Source organism: Paroedura picta, chromosome 7 (genome assembly GCF_049243985.1).
Source record: "Paroedura picta isolate Pp20150507F chromosome 7, Ppicta_v3.0, whole genome shotgun sequence".
Classification (NCBI taxonomy): Eukaryota; Metazoa; Chordata; class Lepidosauria; order Squamata; family Gekkonidae; genus Paroedura; species Paroedura picta.
The window spans coordinates 58189206-58210141 of NC_135375.1; the positions used below are offsets into that span (position 1 = coordinate 58189206).

The window sequence follows — 20936 nt, forward strand, 5'->3', positions numbered from 1 at the left end:
TCATCTGCACAACAATCCTGTGCAGTAGGCCTCAAGTGATTCAACTCCACAACAACCTGCGTGGGAGACCTTAAATGTTTCTTCTCCTCAACCGTGTCCAAACTCCGTAGGAGCCCTTTCTGCCTGGGCAGCTGATCTTTATACTCTGTAGATGAGCTGTAATTCCAGGAGCTCTCCAGGTTCCACCTGGAGGTTGGCTACCCCTGGGTTGGAGATATTCTTGGAGGTTTGGAGGAGGGCCTTAAAATCGTACGATGCCTCAGAATCTGGCCTTCAAATTAGCCATTTTTGCCTGCAGAGGTGATCATTATAATCTAGAGATGAGGACTGTGGTTGGGGTGGAGTGGTTGTGTTCCTTCTGGGCTATGGGCTTACCAGCAACTGTTTGAATTTTGGGGTGCAGACAGACAGACAGACCGACCAATATCAATCCTGCGAGTCTGAAAAGTTCAGGAATATCTAAATAAAGAATATTTACAGTCTGAAACTGTAAACAGTGAACAAGTAAATGGCTGGAGAAACATGGGAGTAAAAGTGATTTTTTTCAAGCTTGGCCTGGTAAATAAAAACGCCTATGAACTCAAAGACATAAGTGGCCCAGAATTTCAAATGCATTTAGCTTTACAGGAAAGTAGACAGTGAGACTTTGGGGAAAACTAGGTGATCCACTTTTATTAGGCAACGACTTGGCTTTGCAGACAACAACAGGGACTGCAGTTGCCAGCAGTAGGTCTCAGGCTTCAGAAGGGCAGACATCACCAGCCAAGCAACCAAGTGGATTCTGGAGCCATGTGCATTCCTTTTGAAGGGGTGCATGAGAGGGGGGAGAGCTTTCCCTTCAGCCTAACTGCCTAGAGATGAGTTGTACTTCCAGGGGATTCTCGGACCCCACCTGGAAGCTGGCTTCCCTAAACCTCAGGATGATACAATGCTACACAGTCACCCCTCCAAAATAGCCATTTTTTGCCTGCAGAGTTGGTCTGTATAGTCTGGAGATGAGCAGCAACTCCATGCCCCACCTGGATTTCCATTGCTGATGTACTAGTGGCATAGCCACTAGGTTGTGCACCAATTAAAGCCTCATAGCCAGCTCATGAGAAGGAAGAACTCCCTGGAGAAGAGCCTAATGCTGGGAGCGATTGAGGGCAAAAGAAGAAGGGGAGGACAGAGAATGAGGTGGCTAGATGGAGTCACTGAAGCAGTCGGTGCAAACTTAAATGGACTCCGGGGAATGGTAGAGGACAGGAAGGCCTGGAGAATCATTGTCCATGAGGTCGCGATGGGTCGGACACAAATTCGCATCTAACAACAACAACAAGCAAGCTTCATGCAGAGGACTGCCAGACTCTGTTAATGCTGGGACAGTTTTCCCTGGCTGTTAACGTATGTGCATGGGGGAGGCAGATGGGTTGCCAGCTCCAGATTGGGGAACTTTAAGGGATTTGGGTGTGGAGCCTGGGGAGGACTGGAACCTCAGTGGGATACAAGACCACAGAATCCATCCTCCAAAGCATCTATTTTATGTAAGGGAACTGATCTGGAGATGAGCTATAATTCCTGGTGATGCCAGGGTTCCACCTGGAGGCTGAAATCCCTAGGACAGAGTTTGGGGTTGGGGCTATAGCACCCTCCGCTGGTTCTTTTTAATGATATCAACCTAGGAAGAGAACAAGGCAAAAGGCTGATTCCTTCCTGATTCCTTCCTTCCTCCCCCCAGCCCAGTTTCCAGGAGTCCCCAGTTTCTTCTAGCTTTCTCTTCTGGTCTGTTGCCAGGTGTAGCCTGAGCTGGATAGACTTCCTATAGCCTCCTGTAGCCTCTGTTCCTATAGCCTCTGGCTGGGCTGCCTACATCAGCAGTGCCTGGACATGGCTGACAGCATTACCTCAGAGGACATTTGGTATAGAGTGAACTGCTTTGGCCAATCTGGCTGTTGTTTAATCTTGTGTTTTTTAATCCTATGTTTTAACTTTTTTCAGCTTGTTACTGTTAGTTCCCTTGAATTTAAGGAGCTAAGGCAGGATATAAAGATTTTAAAATAAAAACAAGCTACCACTTTACCTATGAAGCAGGCTTTAGTGGGATAGCACTATATCAGTTACCCCCTTTAGTTTAAGAGGTCCCATGAATCTAAAAGTTCTTTGTCTATGGAGCAAGGAGCTCTTAGGAGAAAGGAAATATTATAATTAAATACTTTGAATCAAACCTAATTTTAATTTTCAATATTATGGATATGTATTTATTTGCATTGTTTGTCACATTAATTTATTAATTTATTTCACTGTGCCCTTGGACATTTTGTGCAACTACTAAACTGGAATATAATTCCAAACATGCTAGGGAAGAACTGTGTAAACCGTGTTTGAAATATAATTTGATGAGTGTTTTCTTTTTTGTATAAACTGCAAATAAAAGTTAGCAGTGACTTCTTGAAACATGAACTGCCATTCTAATACAGGAAACTTTTGAAACAAAACTGTAAATTGTATCCTTCAATATTTACAACAGTAAACTCGATCTGTTTTTAAAAAATCTTAATTCTGCAGTTAAAAAAAATAGACTATCTTCAGATCTTTTGTTTAAGAAACCTACTGGTTTAGTTATTTCCTCTGAGCCAAATCCAAAGTTGGAGATGTCCCTTGTGATTATATTGTGATTTATGTTTGGTTCTTTGTGTCCTGGATTCACGTTCAACAGTGTGAACATGTTTATGGCCAGAGCTATACTTTGCAGTTAAATATGAAGAAGATACATTTAGCATATCCCTGTAGTATTACTCCAGACTTCAACCTATAATAACCTCCTCACATAATCTCCAAGAACATGAAACACATACAATGTTTTCTAATGTTTCATAAATGTCCATGTATCGGCTTTGTTGGCTGGTTTTTTGAAGTCTAAATGTACCTGATGCATGACAGGCAGAATGGAACTATAAAATTCTCCAGGGCAATTCAAGAGACACAACAGTGATGGGTACAAACTGGTGCATGAACCAAATGTTGCCACAATCTGGCCCAACTCATGTGCCCCAAACCAAGTTTCGGCGGGGCGCCTCTCCGAAATGTTTCCTGGACTTTTGTTCATTTGGGGGGTTTAGGCAATTTAAACCTTGTAGCTGAGCAGGGTGATCGGTCTGCTTTAAGGTTTAAGTGGTTGTGATCCATTTAAATAATTCCTTTCATTCCTCCATTTGAAGAGGGGGGAAGCAAAATGGACCTCTGAAATGGCTACCAGCTATTTCAGGCTAACAGTGGGTCTGCCCATCAGCTGTTAGGTTTAAATGGCTGGCAGTCATTTAAACCCTCCATTTTGCTCCCCCTCTGCTTAAAGGCAGGTGGGGAGCAAAACAGACCACTGAAATGGCTGGCAGTTATTTCAGCAGTCCATTTTGCTTCCCCTTATTTGGAAGAGGAAGAGTGAAACAGACTGGCCTAAATTGGTTTGTTTCAGAGCTTTTGGCTCGTTCAGTTTGGGAACACCCCGAACCCAAAAATGAACCAGAATTTTCCAGTTTGTGCCCATCCATTGTGAGAGGAATATAGGCAGCAGAAACTCAGCAGCCAATCTTTGTTGATCAATACACAAATATTTTCCATACTATGAAATCAGTTAAGTTAAACCAACATTGTGGTGCAGTTTTATGGTACCAAGCTTACCTTAAGACTGCATTCAAATTTCATGCAAAAATATAATTTATAAACACCACTTTGTTTAGTATGATCAGAATGATAGCCATCTGACTAACTCTAATTAGTAGAAAGTCTATTAACTGGGGTTGCTAATTAGAGTTACACTCTGATTACATTAACATTTAGGAATTCCATCTTTACACCTCTCTGGGGTGTGGGGGTGGGCACAGTCTGGGATGGGGGGGCAATGATTGGCCCCTTGGCCCCTACGCGTGTCAGTCCGGGGCCAAGGGGCCAATCGGGAGGCACACACAGCCCGCCTCTTGATTGGCCCCCAGAGCCCCTGACTGCCATTCCAAACAGTCGAGAGCCACGCAGCACCTCCCAACCAGCCCACGCAGTCAGATGCTTGCGACCACCATTACACCAATTGCCAGGGATGCTAGAGGTGGCCACCCAGCCACGGCGCCTTTCCATGCTGCCCTCCGAGCCCCAAGAATGGTGACACCATCTTCAAGACCTAGGATGCAGGCCTGCCTCACGAGACATCGCTTGCCCTGCCTCAGGATAAAAGCCTGGGACGCTCACCTGCTTACACAGCCATTGCTGCTCTGTGCCCTTCTCTGTCGTTGGTGGCATCCCACACTTCTGCAGGTTAGCCATAACTCTCCTGCCCCCATTGCCTTCATTCAAAGTGGGTTTAATTCAGCCAATTCCCTAGACCCATGTACAGCTTCACTGCAAAGTACCCTACAGAAGTGCCTGGCCCCCCGGCCACTGTGTCCCCACTGAGGGCACTCGGCTGAGTTCCAGCTGCCACTTTCTCCTCCTCCTTCTTCTTCCCCCACTGGAAGGGCACCACTTCTCCGTGTAGTGGCTAGCCCAGCCGCAAGAAGACCGACAGGGGCCACTTTTCCCCAACCCCCCCCCCCCCACATGGAGCTCTTCCGGTGCCTCACTACCCACACCACTCCACGTTCGCCCCGCAGATTCCGGTAACACACCCTGCTCGCCCGGGAAACCGCTGCCTCCCACACAGCTGCTGCCCGGAGAGATCTCGCTGCATCTGAGCCCACAGCCGTCGCGGCGCCTCCACCTGTGCTGAGCCCAACCTCCGCCGCCACTTCCCCCACCCCCCCAACATGGCACTCTTCTAATCGCCCCCCTCACCTGCCCAACGGCGAAGGCGCCCTTTCCCGCCACGAGGCCGGCACCTGGGGAGGGGGCTGGGGGGGAGAAGCTGTCACCATGGGGAAAGGAGCTCCCTGCTCCTTTTCCATCACCAAAGACATGGCCTCTGGGGGGGAGGGGGCTGGGGGTGGCAGAGTGGGAGGGGGCAGGAGGGCTGCAAGGGGGACCGCCACAGGAGAGGGCATGCTAGTGCCCATTGTATTACAATATACAATGGGCTTTAAATCTAATATTATAATAACTCTAGTTGATCATTCTGTTAAAATGTCAAATGTTAGGATCATTCTGTCCTAACTTAAAAGAAGATTTGTTAAAAAAAATAGGGAGGAGGGAGTAAAGGAACCCCAGATGGCAAGATCAATGTCTGAATATATGTGTTTCTCACTGTTCCACCTACACAACATGCAGTTATCATAAAGAGGTGTAAGTCTTTCCTATTCTTCTTTTAGACCCATTGGCTAACAAGCCTAAAAGAAATCCATATAACAATGCAGATGCCTGTGCCCAACTGGCAAACTGCAATTCTCTTGTGTTCTGTTTCTTGCACTGGTTAATTTGGCACTGAGAACTGGGAGATTAACCTAGTACTAGGTTGCCAGGTTCCTCCTGGCCATCAGCAAACACTGACTGGAGAGGGTGAGCCCTCTGCCAGTGTATGGGCTTTCACATGTATTCAATTATATAAATTCTCAGTGTTCGAACTGCTTAGAGTAGCCAACGACAGAAACATGCTTACCTTCACATGTGTCAGTCTCACTACTAAATATATAACCTTTTGGACATGTGCAGCTGTAGCTTCCAGGTGTATTTCGACACAGGCCATTGTCACAAAGTAATCGGTTCACAGAACATTCATCAATGTCTAAAGAAGAAGTGTAATGTTCATTAATTTTATAATAGTGCTTCCCTGATGCCAAGTACACTACGATATTGACACAAACACATACACAGCTTCATATTTTCCAACAGCAGCTTCAGAAAGAATAATTTTAGGATCTTTTAAGCAGGCTGATCTAAATGACCACATTCTTACAAACTTTTGTATCCTTATCTATAAGCCCACTACATAGAAACGAGTAATAATGGCATTTTCTAGTCATCAATTATCTTCTTTTTAATTTGCTAATAAAGTAATGAAGAGTAAAGAAAGGATTAGAAGCTAAGCAAGTTCTAGACAAATTTAGGGCTCCAGGCACCTTGATAATTCCATGTTCAACTGGGAAGTTCTCTCCAGGTCTTGTACGTGTGAAAACCTCTTCCGACCTAGATTTCTCATCTTTTAAACCCCTTCACTTCCTCCTTACACTTCACATATGCATTCTTTTGTCACACATTTTTTTTGCTTTCCTGACACAGGGTACCCCTTCTACAATTTGCATGGGGAGAATCCCACCCAACTGCAGTCTGGGACAGGCACATCCCCTGTAGAGGGAGGCTGTGGCTGTTTTATGTGAGAGGCTTTTCAGTGGTCTTCGACAAGCCCACAGTGGGCATCCTCTCCCTCCCATCTGCTGAGAATAAACCTCTCACATCTCTGGAGAACCATGATGGTGCTCAGCACAGCCTCCCCGAGGAGCTGCAGGGCCGACTTTTCCCTTCCACTAGAGGCAAATGTTAGTTCAGGGAGAAGGCGGTTCAAGACTCTCTTACTCTCACCCAGAGGGAAAGAGGTTCAAGATTCTCTCCTCCTCACACATCCCTTCCTTTGCAGTGCCCCTGACCTGCATCCTTTGGGCTGGCAGATGACTTTGCCTGTGCAGGCCATCAGGGCTTGACATGATCTGTGAAACTACACCACCACGACCAATAACATGTCATGTCATGAAGACGGAAGTTTCAGGATTACAAACATGATGTATGTTGGTGTTTTGGTTTGTTTTGAATGCTATTATTGCACAGTGAAGGGAAAGAAGAGCCTCCCTCCCCCTGCCTGCCCTGGTCACAAAATAGGCTAGGGACACCACAGATCCAGGCCATTATTGCCAACTAAAATTATCCTTTTATCTTTCATCCATTAACCTATATAAAACATAACTGCAATATTTCTAAAACAAATGGATGAGAAGAACCACACATGTTCTGTATGTTGGGAACATTTGGAATTGCATCTGTACATTGCATTAAGCCCTGGTTTTACCCTACTAAAATAAAGAGGCTTAAAAAAAAACCTTGCAGTGGTAATTGACTGGTATAAGCTTAGGTGTCAAGAGCATCAATAAAATGGCAACTGACAACAGATTATCCAGATATTAAGTGGTATTTACAAACAATTTATGTTGACATTCTATAAATATATCTAAGTGTTTTTATACAATGTAATCCTTCATTAAACACCCATATTATCAGAAAACATGCAAAAATTCAGTAATAAATTACTAGCAATCTGTGGTAATATCATAGCAAAAGGTTCATTTATTTTCATATATTCAAAGTCTCCACAGAAAGCATTGTCATTGATCTCTGTATGAACACAGTTTAAAGAACTTACCAATGCAATTTCTTCCTGAAACATCTGATTCATACCCACTGTTACAATTACATCGATAGCTGCCACGAAGGTTCTCACAAATTCCATTGGAGCAAATATCAGGATCTAAAGCACACTCATTAATATCTGTAATAGTAATTAAGCCTGTTAATGCAGGTTACTGTAATTTGAACAAGCAGGGGGCTCATGAATACTTGCAGGGGAATCTCATTTTCCTTTAACTACCCGAAGAAGTCACGGCTTACAATCCTTTGACAAGCAGCTTCTATAGCTTCTCCTCTTCCCCTGCTTCCTTATCTTTCTTCCACCTACCAAGCAATCTATCTCTATCTTGTCTTTAACTTTCATGGTATGCTCTCTCTGCACTAACAGGAAATTCTTTCAAAAGGCAGTAAAAATGCTGAAGGGGCTCACAACTCAGCCGCCCGCCTGAAGTCCTGATCCATGGGTTGAAAAACACAAATGTAGGGGACAATTTCAGAGTATAAAAATATAATTAAAGAATTATAAAGTTATCTTAATATATATTTTAAGAAATCAATTTTCATTTGTTTTAGTAAAGTATTATTATAGGACACTAAAACAATGTAATAGAAATGAGTTTTGCCACAGGCAACAAGGAAGCAGAATCTGGTCTCTCTTCAGTATCTGTTTCATTTTCAAAATATGGTAACATATTGAAAAAAAATTGTATGGGAAGCTGCAAAACAGAACTTTGTAGACATATGACTGCATGCACAAGACCAATTAATTATCATTTACTTTAATCTTTGTAGGAATATCTATAAAATATTATGAAACATTACCTCTTCCATCAACAGTAATTCCCACTCCACTGCTACACAGACCATGGAACTCAGCTTTTCACAAAGAAAATAAATTGATCCATAAAAAAGAGACATTGTTAAAATTAATGTTTTCACTTCTTACTGCTAATGTAAATTCACATCTCTTTTGAAATCCCCATTAACTCAACTGAAATATAAAGTTGTTTGGCCTCAGAAACCCATTATTTTATATGCATTGCCAGATGCAATATTGGAAAAACTATACTGTAACAAGATTCCTCACAGCAGAAATTTATCTGAACACAACATTCCTGAAAAGACACATTATATGGATTTCCTTTATTGTTTGATTTATGCCAAATACCAAATCAAAAGAAGAATGCAACTTTACCTGAGTTCTTGGCAGGACATGGATGACAGGGCTCTCCAAAGCCATAGTCTAGATTGGCGCAGCAACATTCAGATTTTGTCACAGCTCCAGGAAAAGGGCGAACACATATTCCCTTTTTGATCCCACCATAGCATGTGCTGCGCATATGGGTATCTAAGAAGAGCCAGGAACAACAGAAGAGTTGTCTTACTCTGGAAATGGTATGAAAAAATATTACCCCCTAAAGAATGAAGCCCAAAACTTTTGCATATGTAATAAATTAATTAATCTTTAAAGCAAAACTTGCTTCCATCAGCCCCGATACCCTCCAAATGTTGGATCCAACCACATATGTATTTTGAAAGAATATTACCTAAGTAGATATTCTGTACCAGTTATCACTATGACCTATTATACACAGTGGTGGCTGTGCCAAGCCGCCACAGGTTTCTTGTGGCAAGGCAGCGTGCCTTGCCACTTCCCCCTGTTGGACACGATCTGCCCTGGATTTCATCATGTACTCATATCAGCCTGGACAGAAAAGTTCCATTGTGCTTCTCCATGGTGGCAGAGGGGGTTACTTTCATGAAGGTATTGTGAGCCAGGTCCAGCAGCAACATCTTGAATAAGCAGGGATTAGCCCTGCTACCATGCGAGCACTGTCCTGGTATTTTCCCACCGTGCATAATATTAAACTTTGGTCCATATTAAACCACACAAGAAGGAATCTAATACCTCATCTATCCAGAAATCAATGAATGATTTCAGTTCTTTATCATTTTGTTTTGGTTTCTTCCATTAAATATTTAACCCATTTGTCAGCATTAGTAACAGTCTAAAGTAAAATGTTCAATATAGTGTGCCAATTACCAGACTATAAATACATTTCAGCTGCCTCCAGCTTGGTATAGTGGTTAGGATAGCTGATTCCTAATCTGGCAAACCAGGCTTGATTCCCTACTCCTCCTCCACATGCAGCAAGGTGACCTTGGGCTCACCACAGCACTGACAAAGCTGTCCTGACTAAGCAGTAATATCAGGGCTCTCTCAGCCTCACCTACCTCACAGCGTGTCAATTGTGGGGGGAGGAAAGGGAAGGTGATTCTGTGCCAATTTATGGTAGAGAAGAGCAGCATATAAGAACCAACTCTTTGCTGTCTTCTTCTTATGAATAACATCACTTAAATCATTTAAAGGATCATAGAGCATAGCCAACAAAAAGGCTTTAGAAGCCAAAGAATTTAAAGTACATTTGTTTAAAGTAGATGGACTCTGAAATTCTGCTTAGCAGGCAAAATGGATAGAATTTCATTTTGTACTATATAGGATTTATTCCCATTACTGTATGTCTATAGCAATTATATCACTGTCTTCCAAAGCTAACAATGAAATCCAATGCAGTTACTCCAGTACCTTTGCATGGTACTGTATCAATACCAATCTAACGCAAGTCATACCATTCTAAGCCACTGACTTCAATTGACTTAGAAAGGTATAATTCTGATTATGATGGCATAGTGCATTTCTTGAATGAGTCCTGATTTCTTGTGAAGAAATACCCTAGCAACAAACTGTTCACAACAAGCCATATTATTAAAAGCAGTGTGTCAGATTTTTGTGGGTTCAAATTTCTATCCTGAAACTTGAACTTCTGACAGGAGAAAATATTCTTGTTGAAACTCTAGTAGGACTATGAGAATAATCACATGACTTTTGAACTAGCTGAGAACTGCACAGAGCAAGAAGAGCATGTTGCTGTTCATGCCAGACCCATCCAGGGCTCTGGCAGCTGGCTTGGTTGTGGCAGCATATACATGCCCGTTTACTTTCCAAGCAAAGCTTTCCGAAGCTTGCCCCTTTGATACTAGAAAAAGAAAACAACAGCTCCCGAACATCAATGCAGCCTGCACTGCTGGGATTTCTAGTGCATTTTTATTACCTAGTTTTCATCAGATACCAGGTTATTCATTCTTGATTTAAAACATGCATTAGCCACCTTTATCCCTTGTGGAACTCAAAGCAGCTTACGACATCCATTAAAAATAATTTAAAAACCCAAATAAAACAATAAGTCACAGTTTAAAAATTCCAGATAGAACTTCCAATAATAAAAACTAAATCAATCAAAACTGTCTTCAGCTGCCTCCTGAAAATCTACAGTGAGGGGGCCAGGCACATCCCCGTGGAGAGGTTGTTCCACAATTGTGAGGCTGCCACAGAAAAGCCTCACATTGTTTCTTAGAAAAAGAGGTGAATATAGTTTCAGATATTATTAGCCCAGTGCTATCAAAAACCAAATCTGATTTAAAACAATAGACAAAACCGTATCATAAATTGGAATACGTTTCATCATATAGAGCTATGAAAGTTTTTCTTACCTACACATACACGACCGTCAACACCAACAGCTAAACCTGGTGGACATTCACAACGGAATGATCCCTCTGTATTAATGCAATGGCCATTCATGCAAATTCCTGGTGTTTGACATTCATCAATATCTAGCCAGAAGAAAATGTAACTTTTATTTAGCAGTACTATATAATATGAAACATTTTAAAAAATCATTAAGGACCTGTATCATTGTGATTATACCTAAAGTTTATCCTATTTTTTCTATATGAACCCAGTGTGGAATTAAATATGATCAAAATGCTTAGAGCGTGATCACAATCCAATGGGAATTTTTCCTGTATCAGTGCATCTGAAACATGGGTTAAGCATAGCAAAAAAGAAGCACAAATAAGAACCACTTCATAAATAGATTTCTGTGTGCTAAAACCTCATCCTAAAATTTACTTTTTTGATACCCAGCCAGCTAGTTTAAAGGGTGTTGTTTTAATATTTTTTACCACTAATGTAGCTTTTCTCAACTTTTTTACCATTGAGAACCCCCTGAAACATTCATTAGGGCAGAGTCTGCACTTACTTTGTTTATTCCATTGTCAATCCTGTTGAATTCAGATCGCTTTGAACTCGGATCTTCCTCTTCTCCCCCCTCCCCATTGAAACAGAAAAGTGTTCTGCACATGGTTAGGGTAGTTCAGAAGGGGGGGGGAGCCAAGCCTCTTTCTTTTCTTGAAGGGGGGGAAAGGAGCCAAGCAGGGAGCCTCTTTCTTTTCTTGGAGGGGGGGGGGAGGATCAAAAGAGGCAGAGAAGGGAGAAAAAATCCAGGACTGACAGAAGTTGAGAGAAATTAGGGGCTTCTCCTTTAAGGAAAGTTTGTCACATGACCACCTGTGGCCAATCATGGGTCCTCTACCATGGAGGAGAGCCCAGATTCAAAACACCCTTTAAATATTGAGGGTTAAAAGCACTCTAAGATATCACACAATAAAAGTAGGGTCACTCCGGATAAATCCTTCTTGCTGCAGAAGGAAATTTTAAATCGCCCCAAATCCAAACGGAAATCGCATTCTGTGTAGAGGGCAGGGACTGAATCGATCTGGGGTTGGAATAAAAGCTCGTGCAGTTTGCACCTAGGTTTCAAGAAACCCCAGAAGTGGCACAATCGTGCAGAATAGGGTTGGGAAGCATAACTGTGTACATGGCCACCTAGGGCCCATCTCTTTTCAGGCCCATTCTTGGCTGTTTTGGGAAGGAGTGGGTGGGTCAACATGACCATATACGGTCTTGTCACAATAAATTTTTAACAAATTTTAAAAATATATAACAATTAATTAACTCACACCCATTCAGGAAACCCTTCCGGGGCTGTCAAGAAACCCCAAGGTTTCACAAACCCCTGCCCTAATGCAATGTAGAGACGTGCTTTTTTGGGAGGCAAGAAGAATTACTTAATCTTGGAGTAGCACTACTGTGTATCTATGGGATTTTTAAAAGTTCTGGTGATATTTTGGGGAAAACATGGATCCCTCCACATTGTAAACTTCTCCCAGATCCTCAGTAGATCTCCTACAAATAGGAATTTGATCCAGAGGGGGCCTCAAGGGAGAAGACCAAGATTTCTAAGCAGATATTTCCATCACACTCACTGTTAAATTTCCTTGATTTCAATTATAGCAAGTACTTAATGTCCGCTTGATACTGACTTTATAAAATTAACCTTAATTTGTAAGTTGGAAATTTGTAAGTAAGAGACCATAAACAGTAAAAACCTTTAAAGATATATTCAAGTAGCACCTTTAAAGACCAACAAGATTTTTGAACATTTACATATTATTAAATTTCTAGATAGCCCCTATTGGCACAGCCATCACAGGGCTGTTTACAACAATCTGAACACATAAATAAAATAGGAAGCGAGTGATGGGAGGAGTTGGAACTCATTGCCTAACTGCCAATCAGGTAGGCTATCCCATCCCTAATTGGCCATCCATCCAATGAACAACCAATCAGGTCGGATGTCCTGCCCCTGTCCAAACCCCCCTCTACCTTCTTCCATGTGGAAGAAGTGACAGCCCACTGAAAGCTACACAGCCAGTGGGAATTGGGAGAGAGGGGGGATGGCCCAGCCCCTGTTAGCACTTGATCCCACCCTGAGCAGCCCTGGCCATGACCTCGCCAGGTATTGGCAAGCTGCCCAGGACAGGTGGGAGGGATTTATTTCCCCTTCCTCTCCCCCACCTCGTTCAGGAAAAGAGAGAGGGAGCCTCCCGTGGTGCTTGGCACCTCTCCCCACTCTGGGCTTCCCCAATCAAGTACAGAATACTTTCTGCTTCAATTTGGGGGTGGGGGGAGGCAGGAGGATGACCTGGGTTCAAATAGATCTGAATTCAATAGGATCAACAACGGAAAAATAAAGCTAGTGCAGAATCAGCCTGTATTAGTTCCAATAGGGCCCTGATGTCATCACGGAGATGATTCCACCAGGCCCTGGCCTTGGTCGAGGCCAGTTGGATATGTTTTGGGCTGAAGATTACAGGTTAGAAGTTGCGCAGCTAAGTGCCCTCAGAGGGGTTTATTCATATAGATATGCAGGCCCCCGGACTGCATATGGTCTTCTAGGTAAGCATAAAAACCTTAAAATGAACCCAGAACCCAGAATTTACTTTTGCTGTTTTCTTCATTGTGAGACTACTTAGTTGAAATATAAGCAAGTGCTCTTTTATGCGAAGGACTTTTTAAAAAACACCCTCTAATTTGCAGTGCGGACAGATTCAGGATTTAAGCCTTGAGAAGAGACAGGCATGAAGGAAGCCTTTGTTATTATTTATACAGAAGTAGAGCAAAAAACCTATACATGGATCTTGAACTGAGTGGCCAAGGTCACATGATGAGGAAAGGGCTCCTTGAGCCACCTTTGCTGCCAATGATGGAAGGACCCTTTAGCTTGGCTCTCAGTTCTCATGGATATTGGAGACAGAATGAAGCTGACATTGCTCAGCATTTACCCCTTGATCAGTTCAATATCCACATTAAAAAAAAGAATAACATTACTTGCTGACTAGGAGACAAGGAAAATCTTTCAGCTGAGCAGCTGGAGAGAAGGCAAGGAGCATGTGGAGAATTGCTCACAAGGTGAGGGGTTTATCCTTGTTTTTCTCTCTCTTCTAATAAAGGTTGCTGTGTCTGTATGAGTAAGGGCAGTATTTGTGGGTGAATGCATGTTTTGTAAACTAATTTCTGTTAAGTACTGTTAGGTGTTTTTGACTAAGGAACTGAGTGTTGGGGATGATGTGCAGCAGAGAAATTATAAGCCCTGCACTGGGCTGGGCTGTGACCCTGTGAGATTTTGGGGTACTTGTGAACTGTAAGATAAATATGAGCAGACAGTGTGATGCAGAAATAAAGAAGACACATGCAGTCTTGGGCTGTATAAAGAGGTATCACATCAAAATCACAAGATGTCATAATCCTGCTGTATACCACATTGGTCAAACCACACCTGGAGTTCAGTTCTGGAGGCCTCACTTCAAAAATAAGGTGTTCAAAACTGAAAGGGTGCTGAGGAGAGTGATGAGTCTTATGACGAAAGGTTGAGGGACTTGGGAATGTTCACCATGCAGAAAAGGAGGTTGAGAGGGAACACGATTGTTCTCTTTAAGTATCTGAAAGGGTGTCACGTAGAGGAGTGGTTCCTGCTGGCAGCAGAGAATAGAACCCGCGCTAATAGGTTTAAACTATGTGTAGAACAGTATTGACTAGATATCAGGGAAAAAAGTGTCAGTCAGAGTAATTCAGCAGTGGAATAGGCTGCCTAAGGAGGGGGTGAGCTCCCCCTCACTGGGGTCTTTAAACAGCAACTGGACAAATACTTACCCTGGGTGCTTTAGGCCAGGGGTCCCCGGATGCCGGGCCGCGAAGGCCTCGGTGCTGGGCCGTGGCTCCCTCTTCCCGCTCCCTCTTCCCACTCCCCCCACAGCGAGAAGCTCGCCAGGCCATGAGCAAATCGGCCGCTGAAGCGGCCAATTAGCTTACGGCTCGGCAAGCTTCTTGCTTCGGGAGGGGTGGAAGAGAAGGCCTGGAGGGGCAGGGAGAGGGAGCCGCGGCCGGCGGCATGCCAGTGGCGTAAACCCACATGCGCAGACTTGCCGCACATGCACGTTTGCGTCTGGCGGGGGCGCAAATGCACACGCATGGCACATCCACGCATGCAAGCATGCGCAGCGCTGCCGCGCATGCGCGTTTGCACCCCCGCCGGATATAAATGGTAGCAGTTTATAATATTACGCATGGGGTAAAAAGAGTGGACAGAGATGTTTTTCTTCCTCTTGCAAAATATTAGAACTTGAGCACATCTGATTAAACTGATAGGCATAATGTCCAAGACAGACAGAATGAAATGATTCTTTCACAGCAGCTGATTAAAATGTGTAATATGCGGCCTGAGAATGTGGTGACAGCCACAGCCACAGATAGCTTTAAAAGGTGATTAGACAGATTAATGGAGGAGACAAACATCAGTGGCTACTAGTGTGTGACTGGCACCAGGAAGCAACATCAGGGGAAGGTCTGAGCCTCTATGCCATGTTTGTTGGCTCTCCAGAGGGACAGGCTGACCACTCTATGAGACAGGATGCTGGACTAGATGGGCCACTGGTCTGATCCAGCAGAGGTCTTCTTATGTCCTCAACAAAGCTTGGATTTCACTTTACTGTGTCAACATGAACACAGAGGTACAGACAAGAGGGTCAGAACAGGAGGTTAAAATGTACCTCTAATATCCTCACACAGGCTCTTTTTTGTTTGCATGTTTGTAAAGGGTAAATAATTTAGCAGACAAGTGAAATTTCAGACAAGATTTCCTTAATGTAATATATGTACCTGTACAATAGCGTCCACTAGAAGCCAAGACAAACCCAGGTTTGCATATGCATTTGAAACTACCATCCTCATTAATACACATTCCATTCAAGCACATGTTGGTAGAAGTACATTCATCGTGATCTGAAAAGGAAGCAACAAATATTGTTTTATCCCTGAAAAAAAAGTATTAGATCTTTTCTAAGTTATGTACCCATTTAAAAGGATCATAATAACTTTGTCACTACAAGAAAAAGCTATTTTAATACATTCCATATTTATTTAATGTCTTAAGAACGGCCTACTTCCATTTGGACCTAACCGACCACTGCAGTCATTTCTGTCGGTCTGTTTCAAATGCTCCTGCCATTTGAGTCTAGACAGCTTGCAATCCAAGAAGGGACCTCCTTGATTGCACCAAAATTATGGAATTTCTTCCCCAGAAAGATTTAGCTTTCCCTTTCTATCACTGTCAGTTACTATAGATGAATTTTATTTTGTCTAATATTGCTTAATGGATTCTTATTGGCCCTTCCACAAGTTCATGTGTTTGTTTGTTTTTTAATATTTTTATATATTTATGTATTTAAAATCTTTGTATTGTTGTTATTGTTCACTGCCCTGGGGACTAAGTCTGGTACAGAGAGAGCTTAAAAATGTCTTAAGTAATTAATGTAAAACTTTTCCTTGAACCTTTTTGCCTCCATTTAACATGGTTAAAGTTATTTTGTTTGAAGTAGAAAATGGTGCAACAACTCAGAAAGCCCATTCCTGTGTTGCTACCTCATGAAACAGACACCCAAAGCAAAGACTCAGAAGATGACCATCATGGCTTAGTTGGTTTGCATGGGATAAGTCCTCAGGGTATGCCTGTCCTAAACCATATTGAGCTAAAGGTCAATATCAGCACCTTGAACTGGCCCCAGAAAGAAGTTGGGAGATGGGAGAAAAACTAAGAGAAAAATCCATACTGTCCCCTACCAATGCAGTTTTTCCCATCAGTGGTTAGTTCAAAACCAGCATTGCAAATGCATTGGAAGCTTCCATCAGTGTTCACACAACGGCCATTCTTACAAAGGACACCATTCTGAATACATTCATCAATATCTAAGAGAAAGAAAAAGTATGAAATGAACATTCCACTTTTTTCAACTAGAAAATATGAAGTTTAGCTCAATGTATCTGAATTAACTCTATACAGTAACTATTGAAGAAGACAAGAGTTGCTTTTTAGACCCCACTTTTCTCTACCCTATGGGATCTCAAAGCAGCTTATAATTACCTTCTCTTCCTTTACCCACAGTAGCCACCTTGTGAGTAGGCGAGATTTCAGAGAGAACTGTGATTGGCTCAAGGTCATCCAGCAGGCTTCATATAGAGGAGTAGGGAATCAAACCCAGTTCTCTAGATCAGAATCCTCCATTCTTAACCAGTACACCATATTGATATGTCCTGGGTTGATGCCTCTGTCCTCACACTTACTTCAGTACCACAAGTCCCACCAAAGGCACATCACACCAGCAAGCTGCAACGCATTGGAAAGCTGTCTGTCAGGTTGCACAAGGGTGTGGCCTTGATGGAGTTGTCGTGAGAGTCAGCCAGCTTGAAGGAGCCCAGCCAGCTCTGAGTGGAATGGTAGAATGGCAGAAGGCAACCTACCTAAGTTCTTAACAGAGATTATCACTGGAAACCTGGGGAGCTCTGGTAGAGGAGCAGGAAGCACTGACTTTCTGAGATGAGATTGGATGAGGCAGTCAGCCCCTTAAAGAGGTCTAAGGGAATGTCCTAGTGAGCTCATCTACCCAATACCATTGGTCCAGGAACTGTCACTCCATAGGTTGCAGAGAGAGAACTGGCTGAGTCTGGATTTAGTTTTCCCTTGGGAGAACATTCAAAAGGTATCCCAGGAGCAGCTGGACAGGAGAGCCAAACTCATTCCCCCGCAGATGGAAATACGTAATCTGCACAGCAGTGACTGAAATTTGAATAAAGATACCCCCACCCCATTTTTGAGGTCTACCCTAGAATACTTGTTCAACAAAAGCAACTCTGGAGATTGAGACTACCCCCAGACTTCTGACACCAGTGAAACCTGATATGACTTTAGGATTCACACCATTTGACCAAGCACTGTAATTTGCTATTTGCATTAGGAAACCTTAAGGTGCAACTAGAGAAGGCATTATCATAACATCTGTCTCTTTAAATTTCTATAAGCAGCATCTACAAACAATTCTGAATTGGACTGAGATCATGGCACTCAGTGTGTTTAACTCATCCCAAGAGCTGTTTTTCTAATGTAAATCTTCCCTAACCAGCATTTAATCTAATAATGAAAACATGTATTACCATCAGTAATTAGTAAATTATTTTTACACACAAAACAACATATCTAACACTAAAAGGATGCTCTATCTGTAACTGCTCGGGGAGCGGTATACATAATTGGTTAAGGGCTAAGTGGGCAGAGAGTGGGCGGGGCCAGTCCAGGACAGACAAGAGGGGGAAGGAGGCCTTCCCCCCCCAGCCCAAAGCACACCCAGGGCCTCAAGGAGGCCATGGGTGCACTTCTGGGCCCAGAGGGAAGGCCGCACCGCAGCTGGGAGGGGGAAAAGGCCTTAACCCTGGCCCCAAAAGCACACCCACAGCCTCCAGGAGGCTCTGGGCACCTACCATTCCACTCCAGGAGGCCCCGGGTATGCTTCTGGGCCTGGGGGGGAAGGCCACACCATGGCCTGGGGGGAGGAGGGGAAGGAGGCCCCCTCCGGCCCCAAAAGCACGCCTAGCGCCCATTGTATTTACAAGTACAATGGGCTTTACATCTAGTTACATAATATTTTGCAAAATCTGCAGAAAATAATTCTACCTAGTTTGAAGCTTAATTATCAGAATCTGGTTATCAAAGGCCTAAAGGTTGGCTGAAGTTAGTTTGGATTGTTCTACTGAAAATAATTGGACTTAAGTTACTTATAAAAATAATGTATTTTAGTAGCTTCAGTTCATAAAGAGACTGAAAATAATATTTAGGACTAATGTCCTAAATCAATCCTTAATTTGCCAAAGACTTCAACATTATATTGAATGACAGTTCCCTCAGATCCCATGGATGATTCAGAGTTGGTTCAGAACTAGCTCATTACTAGCTTCAATGGGACTATGACATTTTTTTTTTATCAATGGCCTATTACTTAGTTTATCATAAATTAATATCAAAATGATATCCATTTTGGTTTCTATAAGATTAAATTTGTACTTTAATGTAAAAGCAGATTTATTATTTTTTCTTTCACTGTTACTCTAGGTTTAATTAAATTCCTTCAAATATTACATCATGGTCATGGTTTAGTGAATAGACAAAACTCAGTTTTTTTCAAAATCCCAAGTGAACTAACTTAGAACAAACATAAGCATGTGTAAAGTCTACAAATGTTCAAGTAAAACTTTTTTTTTTTTACCAATGCAAGCCTGCTTTGTAGGGGTCCGTTGAAAACCTGTATGGCATTTACAATAATAGGATCCAGGTGTGTTCACACAATCTCCATTAGAGCATGGATTTGAAATGCACTCATCAACATCTGTTGGCATCAGAAAGAAGACAATCAGATTTCACTATATATGCAGAATAGCTTTCTCAAATTCAATCACACTTAACCACACATTTCTTAAGGCTCTGAAGAACATTTAGTAAAAAAGCAGACCATAAAACTAAATAATCATTTTGTAGAGTTTTTGGCTAGATTTTCAACAGTGTTTGAGAATATCAGCAACCTAATTTACAAAATTACATAATTAGCCAAGGGGCTGTTAAATTAATATGTGGGTACAGAACCTACCATTTATGCTGATTTTTTCATTGTTCCACTCTATGGTGGCAGATATCCACAGAAATTCCATGAACTACCCAAACACATTCTGCACAAATGTGCACATGCAACAAAATAATGCTTTTTCCACTTTTTGCTTCATTGGGTTTATTATACATCCAGTCACCGCTCCTGGAAAATTCAGCACTAATGGTATATTATTTATTTTGTTGTGAATCTCCAAGTTTATTCAAGATGTTGTATATTCAGTTACATATATATTTTCCCCATTTCAGCAGCATGCCATGACTCTGTACACCCAGCTGAGCAAAGGAAACCCTCAACATTACTTGTTCTTCTATATTCCACCAGGAGAACCTTCATTCCATCACTATTGACCAAAACATTGCTGTGAGTACTTTGAAGAGCAAAGCTATAGAAAACTTATCCTACCTGAGTCTGAACACTCTGGGGACTCAGTCTATCCTAAACTCATGTCCTGTTCTGAGAGTGTTGAAATAAGGAAGGTCAGAGGGCATGCTCTGCTGTCGGCCTGCCATGATCCTTGTCCTTTTGCTTGCCAAAAAGGTGATTGAGGCCAGCTGCACATACTCTGCTGTGATGTGTGGAACTTCCCACCTTCCTGCCTGCCAGGACAGTAACAGGCTGGCTGGCCATGCTCCACTGTGGCACGTGGCACTCCTTGCTGCTGGAAAGGCAAGGGAGGCCAGCTGCGTATACTCAAACATCGTGCACGGTTCTCCATGCCCTCCTTGGTGCTGGGAGGGTGACAGAGGGTGCTTGGGTGCTCTCTGCCATGGCACACAGTACTCCACAACTCCCTTGCTATCAGGAAGGCAAGGGAAGCTAGTTTTGCAGGCTCTGCCATGGCGTACGGTGCTTTCCACACTCATGGCTCCAGGGAAGGCACTGGAGGCTGGCTGCATCTGCTCCATTGTGGTACACACTGTTCTCTCTTACTACTGGGAGATTGATAGAGGCTGGGAGATTGATAGAGGCCAGCTGGCCATGTTCTGCTGCACCAGCTGGGTGGCCCACTTTCCTAGCTCGGCTGCCCCGCTTTACTTCAGCCTATTTTAAAAATGGGCTTTGCTCCTAGCCCTGTATAAAAAGCTGAAAGTTTTTAGAACCAAGGCAAGGCTTTTTTTAGATCAGAACACCCAGGAGAAGAAGGCAGTGTGTGGAACAGGTACCACATGCTTTGTGCACATTATTTATCTTTCCTTAAATCTTAAAAGATAAATTTTGCCTTCCCTGATAAACTCTAATAACTAAAGGAAAAAGTTTTGGCAAACTTTAGAGAACAAGGAAGTTCTTAATTTCTGCATGTCTACCGTAGAGAAATCTAAACTCAATTATCTTATACAGTAATCCTACTTGATCTGCATTTAATATATACAATGGCTACAGAACAGAGTATCTTTGCCAGGTTTATCAAA

The 20936-nt window shown here is 42.7% G+C and overlaps 1 protein-coding gene across 3 annotated transcripts in view; it reads right to left on the reverse strand.

The window, feature by feature from the left end:
* The window catches only part of FBN2 (fibrillin 2), a 206627-nt gene that overhangs the window by 94863 nt on the left and 90828 nt on the right, over positions 1-20936 (reverse strand). For all 3 annotated transcript variants that reach the window (XM_077344464.1, XM_077344463.1, XM_077344465.1), the window contains 8 exons: positions 19129-19248; positions 16655-16780; positions 15695-15817; positions 10846-10968; positions 8489-8641; positions 8116-8169; positions 7310-7435; positions 5558-5683 (listed from right to left, as the gene is read on the reverse strand). In XM_077344464.1, coding sequence (XP_077200579.1) covers positions 5558-5683; positions 7310-7435; positions 8116-8169; positions 8489-8641; positions 10846-10968; positions 15695-15817; positions 16655-16780; positions 19129-19248 — 951 coding nt within the window. The remainder of the gene's footprint in view (positions 1-5557; positions 5684-7309; positions 7436-8115; positions 8170-8488; positions 8642-10845; positions 10969-15694; positions 15818-16654; positions 16781-19128; positions 19249-20936) is intronic.